At 36.8% G+C, this 7,791-nt stretch overlaps 1 protein-coding gene across 4 annotated transcripts in view; it reads right to left on the reverse strand.

The window, feature by feature from the left end:
- Window positions 1-7,767, reverse strand: part of MTRF1L (mitochondrial translational release factor 1 like) — a 12,585-nt gene extending 4,818 nt beyond the window's left edge. For all 4 annotated transcript variants that reach the window (XM_002928627.4, XM_019809329.2, XM_034669335.1 and 1 more), the window contains exons 1-4: window positions 7,472-7,767; window positions 3,049-3,128; window positions 985-1,168; window positions 327-490 (exon numbers count right to left, since the gene is read on the reverse strand). In XM_002928627.4, coding sequence (XP_002928673.1) covers window positions 327-490; window positions 985-1,168; window positions 3,049-3,128; window positions 7,472-7,730 — 687 coding nt within the window. In that variant the 5' untranslated portion in view covers window positions 7,731-7,767. The remainder of the gene's footprint in view (window positions 1-326; window positions 491-984; window positions 1,169-3,048; window positions 3,129-7,471) is intronic.
- Between the last annotated feature and the right edge of the window lie 24 nt (window positions 7,768-7,791).

Consider the following 7,791-nt stretch of genomic DNA (forward strand, 5'->3'; position numbering starts at 1 on the left):
AAAAAAAATAAAAAAAATAAAGTAGGTTAATAATGTTTCTCCTATAGAGATAATCTCAGAATAGCTACTATAAGCTTAGTGGTGGAGAAAAATTAATAAGTAGTGAAACATTAGGTTCTTTATACATCTTTAATTTTTACCATCTATTGTGAAATCATACTTTCTGGACCTAGGTAAGAGATTCTCCAAAAAACCCAAAATATGAGAGGAAGGCCAAAGGATAAGAAATTTAGTACTGAATATCAGTTCAGTAAAGTGAGTTGTTACTTTGGGGGCAAACCACTGTGCTGGGCCCAGGATTCCAAGGAGAGACAGTGATGCCTTACCTCGGTTGGTTGGGGTAAGACTGCTACAGTCATGGTGCTAGTATGGATGCGGCCTTGCTTCTCTGTCTTTGGCACTCTTTGTACTCTGTGCACACCTCCTTCAAATTTCATGTGCTTATAGGCTTCTAAACCCCCAATGCTGGCAGATGCATGTCTAAGGCCACCTTGAAAATATCGGAAAATGGAATTATTATTCTTGTGATTTATAAACAATTAACAAAACTTCCACCATCTTGAAATATATTTAAAAGAGCTACGAAACAAGAGAAGCATACAGAATGTAAAACATATTGAAAAACCTTAGCAAGTCGATGATATTCAGTGTTTTAATATTTAATAGCTTTATTGCTAATAAACACTAAACATAAAGCATTTATGGTATTAATGAACTGATTTAATAACATGTCTAAAAGACCACTTTTAAAAGACCATTAATCATTCAATGGTGAGTAGTGAATGACTAACATTTTATAGGCCTCTTCAAAATTGGTATATTTGCATTCAAAATTATTAAGTAAATAATGAGCATAAAATCAGGTAAGGTTCCTTATCAATAAATTCTAAAGAATAGTCATGGTCTTTCCAACCCTTCTCCTAAGACACATGTAGATAAACTAAATTTGTACTTTTCCCAAAACGAAGTAAACAGTTTACTGACCTATTTCACTTGGAAAATATTCCAGGGTTTCAAAATGCCATCTTTTAAATGCAGCATATTGCTGATACATATCAAACATCTCTGAAGTAAACAACATTGCCTCCTGACCCCCAACTCCTGCAGTTACCTCCAGGATCAAATCATTTGCATCTGTTTCTTCTGAGGGAACCAAAAGTAAGATAATCTGTAAATACAAAAATATCACCCCTCCTATAATTAGGAATTATTTAAAACTTAAGAAATAAAATTAAATGATTAGATGCAGGATTTTAAATATTCAATTTACTTAAAGTTTCTCTAAGCAAACAGTATTGCTGATTGCTCTTCGAGTATCTTGCCAATGAGAACCATATAGTACTGCATAACTTCTATAAAACATTAGTGTAACAACTATATTATAAATGCTGTAAGGTCCAGCTGAAACTTACATTGCATTTATTTTGTTTCTTTTTGGTGTTCATGTATAATTTTATGTCAGTTCTCTATTCAGTTAATAATTAAGAGTTTGTTGTGAGTAGGACACTATATTTTGTGTAGAATGCAAAAGAAGATTCTAACTCTATCCTTTTGAAATCTATAGCCTAGTACAGCAGAAAAGAAAAAACAACTCGAATTGTATCTTTTTAAGCTTCTTTAATTTGGAAGAGAAATTTGTAATTTTGGAACTGAAAAGACTCTAAAAAAAAAAGTATCATCTGGTCCACTTCCCTCATTTTACATGTAAAGGAGAATGAGGTTAACAGAGACTAAATGACTTGCTAAAGGGAAAAGTGTGTGTTGGCAAAGCAGGCGTGAGAACGCAAATCTTCCTGCCTCGATCAGTCCTCCTGCTAGGATATATCTTTCACCCTTCAGTATGTACTAATTCAGGGGACACAGAATAAAACTTGCTTAGGTGAATTAAATAAGAAAAGCTACCAACATTTATTGGTCCCTTAATATATGACAGGCACTCTGCTAAGCATTTTATATACTTTAATTCTTAAATCAATCTTGGGAAGATTTTATTAACAGATCTACTTAAGATGTGAAAACTAAGTTTTAACCAAGCATAGTTTAGTTGAGTAATCTAGCCCCCAAAAACATACTACTAGAAAGTGGAAGAACTAGAACTTGAACCCAGATCTGCCTGAATTTTGAAATATCACACTTCATGTTGGTTGGGACTTATAGTTGTTACTACTTTTCCATCTCTCTAGCCTATGCCAATACAACATGATCATTCAAATCTTGAGTAAATGATTGAATTTATATGTTTGTTAATTACTAGTCAATGAACAGAAACCTTTAATATGTTTGTCTTTTTATTTCACAAAAAATTAGAAAATGGGTAGAAGGCAAGTTACGTGAGGCTTTTCGCTTCATAGTGGAACTTTCCCTCTGGAATGGGTGGTAAGGACATTAACTTTTGATGAGTCCATATTTGACTAGAAAAAAGACAGAATCTTTAAATTAAGCTCCTCCTTCTCTGGGCTCCTTCCTTACCTTGCCACATCCTAAGACATAACTATTGTAAATCTTCAAGCTCTGGTTTCCAGAATGAGCAAAGAGTGGTTCTAACTTAATATAATGATCACTCTTCATCTAATGCCTATCAATTCTCCTAGATATAAAACCAAAGTCCTACAATTCAGTTCTAAAAGCCCAGGAGCCCTCTCTAGGTCTGGCACTCTAATGGTGCCAGAGACACAAAGGTAAAGAAATATTCCTGCTGCCAAGGAGCTCGGCATCTACCACTGCTCCATAACCTCTTTACCCATCATCTACCCCACCCCCACCTCTCTTAAAAAACCTAAAGGGGCAGAAATATAATACTGGTATTTATTTCATTGCTTTTCTGAGAAATCCTGTCAATGTGACAGTCACCTTTTTTTCCACAGCTCTCCAATCCTTTTGGTAAGATAAAAATAGCATCACATGGAGTATGCTTTTTCCTACTTTAAAAAAGTTTATAATTCTAAGTACTAATAAACTACTTAGTTCTTGAGTTGTTTTTATAAACTTCTAATAAAATTCATTAGACGTAATAGCAGAAATGCTTTATTCTTTGCACAGATTCCATACCTGATGCTTCAACTGAGTGATTTCTTTTTGACATGAGGTTATTTCATTCTCTGCAAGTTTCCTTAAGTCTTCATTTTCATCTGCGAAAATAAAGCAGTAGGTTAAGTTTTCCTTAATGTCAAATTGCCAACAGAATTTCAGGTCATTATTTTATTATTATTGTAGCTGAAGGGAAAAATAAAATGTCTTTCTTGTCCTTTTAATAACTGCCATTAATTAAAAGTAGCATTTTATGCATTAGTTTTTATTAGCATGTAACTTAAAACGTTTTCCCTGATGACAGAATTATAAGTAAAATAAAAATAAGAATCTACAAAAAATAAAGAAGTTATTAACTATTCTATAATTCTACCTCCATGAAATATTCATATTAACAAATAAATGCTTTTAGTTTTCCAACTTAGACTATACACTAACAAATACATTGAATAGTTAAACCAGAAGGGGAATAGAAGATTCCATGAGTTAAACCACAACTGAATTAAAAAACAGAAAGTTATTTATTGTCTCTTTAACAAATATTTAATTAATATAAAATAAATATCGATCCAAGCATTTAGATCCTGCCTCATGTTCACAGTATTCCCCCCACCCCAACTCGCTTTACTCTCTTACTTCGAGTTTTCATTTTTACCTTACAAAATATACCTTCTCATTCCTCTATCCTAAGGACAACATGCAACCTACAGAAAGGAGAGAAGAGAAATTTTTTTAGCTCTTACACATAGCTCTCTTTGTTGAGCTCACTTTGGTGGAAGATCGGACTGTTCCAAAGTATCAGTTTGTATGTTTGTTCACTTATGAAGATTCAACTATGCTGGGAATTAGAGATAATAATACATAAGACCTGCTCTCAAGGCAGGGTTTTAGATAATTTTAGTTTCTTTCTATTTTTCTAGGGGGGAAAAACTCACAAAGGGTAACAACCTAAAATACTAGGTGACTAAATATTAAAATGGTAGCATACTAAAAGATTGTTTTGTGTTTATTTTGGGGATGGGCAGAAAACAGAAAGAAGCACTAACTCAAGGAGAGGTAACAACACAAACAGTGAGATAAGCAACAATGGGAAGTGTTGGTGGAAAGGCAGGAAATTATTCTGGCAAGAATTTGGCACGGAAGAAATTTTGTGAAATGGCAAATGTGTTGGAGTGGAAAAATGAATTCTAGTCCTAGTTCAACCACTAAGGCTCTCTTAGGCCAACATATACAATTTCTCTGAGTCTCCATTATCTTGAGAAAAATGACGGAGCTGGGCTGGATGACCTCTAAGGTGCCCTTCAGTTCTGAAATGCAGTTTTTTTTATAAGGCTAAGGAGATTGGAATTAAAGTATAGAAGTAATTTAATTTTAATACTGCATTTTATTTATTAACCCAGTATGCCCAAAACATTATCATTTCAACATGTACTTTAAAAATATTAAAAATTATTTTTCATATTAGGTCTTTGAAATCTGTTATTTTATCCTTATAGTAATCTCAATTCAGACTAGCTACATTACAGGTGCTCATCAGCCATATGTGGGTAATGGCTCTAGAGGGTTTAAACCGAGTAGTTATTCCTAGGCAATGGAAATACACTAGTTTTTTCCCAATCAGTATTATTAATCAACATGTTTACTGGGCACCTATCACAGGTAAAAGGGTCTTTTTCTCTTCAACCTTTCAAGTACCCACTTAATCACGCCCTCTTTTCCTACCCATACTTCTGGAGATTAAATGCCATGTTTATTATTTCTCTTGTTAATTCTCATTTACTTCTCAATTTCTTACACTGGATTTCATCATTTTAATAACACCATTTTTATTAAAATCACCCATGACGAAATTGCCAAATCTAAATGCTTATTTCAGTGTGAGCTGAAAAGGTGAGCCCCTTGTAAGTCAGGTATCAACAATTCCTTACTTGAAATTTTAGTTGGTTTTTATAGCTTCATTTACCTTGTTCAACGTCCCAAAGGTCTTCCTGTTCTTTCTTGATCTTTTATAACTTCCTCCTCTGCTTGCTCCTCAAATACTATGGATTTCTGCTTTTGTGTCTTATTTCTATCTCTACAAATTCTTCCTGAGTACTCTCATCTGCTTCCAAGCTTTACTTTATCAAGTATATGCTGAGAATTCTCATATGATTATTCAGGCTCAGTTTTTCTCCTAAGCCAGTTTTTTTTCTCCTAGACCATGATCTTTATCTGAATTTTTTTATCTGAATGTCCTTTTAGGTACTCCTAGCTTAATATGGCTGCCTGCTCAGTGCAAAATATCTTTCTCCTAAAATTTACCCAACTTTTATATTCACATCTTAATTAACAGGACCACTCATATTCTGAACCCAGAAGCTTAAGATTTTTTCTTATAATTCTGGCTCTTCTTCACCCTTCTCAGGACATAAGCCCCCAAATCCAGACTATTAGAACGTCTTGTTAGTGAGGTTCCTGCCTACCACCACCTCTTCCTTGGACTGTTTTAACAGTCTCCTCACTAGCCTGTCAGCCCCTGGGGTCCCTGGAGAACACTCCCAATCCATCCTCAACACTGAGGCCAACATTAATTTTTCTTTAAAAAGATGTCACTTCTCTGCTTAAAAACATGTGCTAACTTCCCACAGTCTGTAAGAACAAATCCAGTTTCTTTGTCAGGAAGGGTTCTTAACTGTCTTTCTGGTTTCAAGTTTCTATTACATATTGACAACCCACACCTACTCTACGCTCCTGCTATATTCTAATCTTCCAATTTGGTACTTTCTTCTTGTGGGTCACCTCTGCCTTCAGTCTCCTCTTGCGCTGTCGGGCAACCTCCTATATTTCCTTCAAGATCCATTTAAATGCCACCCTTTGCTTTTTATAACATTGCTCTTTATTGCAGAAATTAAAATAAGCACTTATCCATTTATATTTTTACCTCTTAAACATCGCTGCTCTTCACTAGGCTGTAAGCTAAAGAGTAGTTCAATATTTTTCTGGTAATTAGTGGTGTCTGACATAAAGTAAGAACTCAGGAGTTGCTGAATGACATTTTCTATCGTTATATAAAGGTGAGTTGTGTTCTGCCAGTAACAATTTCCTAACATTCTGTTTACTTCTCTGCAGCTTGATTTTTTAAAATATTTAAACCTTAAATCCTCTTGATTTTTAAGCTTGGCTTAAGCTATGAGTTTAATTTTTCCCAAAAGTATTTTTCCCAATACGGTTAATTAATTCTTTTTTTCACTTCTGGGCATCTACTTTTGCTCTTAAGTCACTTAATTTAGATGTTCCTTAACTCTCACCTAGACTATTGCATTAGTTTTCTGTTTTCCATGGCATCTGCAATCTCATTCCAGGTTGACTTCGAAACTACCACAAATCAAGCTTTTTAAGCAAGAAAGCCATTTCTGTCATTCACTCCCCAACTGAAAACGTCCACTGGCTCCCTTCTGCCAACAGGATAAAATCAACCTTTTTAGATTAGCATTTCACACCCCCACCCTTATAAAATGTTTCAACCTGCCACTCTCCATAACCTTTCCTCTTCCTTGGTTAACAAAGTACAGTGATTAAAACCATAAGATTTGGAGTCAGTCCAATCCAAACTCCATTCCTTAAAAGCTGTTTAGTCTAAGCAGTTATTTTACCTCTATGCCTCATGTTCCTCTTCTAGAACATGAAGCTAATAGCACCTACTTCATAGTTTGATATGTGACTGGATGAGTTAATACATAAAAATAGTTAAGCAAAGCCTAGAGTATGGTAAAAGATCAGTAAAGTTTAAACTACTATTAATATCCACCCCTGCACAAGGCCTTTCCAACAAGTTCTTGCTTTCCCTAGGTGTCTGTTCAGGTATCTGTTCTCACTTTTCAGCTGTAATACGAATTTTCTCTCCCTGAATACACTGTGACGCTCTCTAGAGCCATGCTAGCCAAAGTGCGGTCCACGGGAGCTTGTAGAAATGCAGAAACTTAGGACCCATCCATGTTTGAATGCACACTAAATCACTGAGGTAACTTTGTTAAAAACGCCTATTTCTAGGTCTCAGATTCGGAGTCCAAAGTTTGGCTTTAGCAGGCGCCTCTCTAGGCACTATCGCAGAAGGTCTCTTTACCAACTCTGAGAAACACTGCTCTCAAGCCCGTAACAGAGACAGTCCCTTACTTGTCCTTGGTGAGCTAACGATCTTCTGCCAGACAGCAGGCAATCAAACTTAAATTCTGTAAAAGGGGGCGGAGCATTGTATCAAGGGAACAGAAGGTTCAAACAGGAATGGATGGGATGAGAATGCACACAACGATGGCTTGACCTCTGATCCAAACCAAAAGGGGTTGCAACCGAGTAAAGAACAACTAACTCGGGGAGGTGTGAACACCTGACCAGCGGCAGAGTGGGGAAAGCAAACGGAGAGTCAAGAATCTGCTTTGAATCCCGTTCCCCTGGGCCCGGCCCTCACCGTGTAGCAAGTGCTCGGTCTCCTGCAGCTCCTGCTCCTTCTCGCTCAGCAGTTTGGCCGCCGCCAGCAGCTCAGACCCCCCGACCTGCAACTGGGCTTCAGATCCTGCCTGGCGCTCCAGGAAGGTCCGCAAGGGCCCGCCGCGGGCGAACAGCTCCTCCAGCGGTAGGCTACCGCAGTTTAGGTGCCGGCGGGCCGGGCTGACAACCTGGCGTGCCCACAGGCACCGAGCCGCACTCCACAGAAGCTGGGACCGCATAACTAAACTACAACCACCGAGGTTGACCAGAGCCGGAAGTTTCGGACAGCGAATCTCGCGA

Source organism: Ailuropoda melanoleuca, chromosome 10 (assembly GCF_002007445.2).
Source record: "Ailuropoda melanoleuca isolate Jingjing chromosome 10, ASM200744v2, whole genome shotgun sequence".
In the NCBI taxonomy this organism is placed as follows: domain Eukaryota; kingdom Metazoa; phylum Chordata; class Mammalia; order Carnivora; family Ursidae; genus Ailuropoda; species Ailuropoda melanoleuca.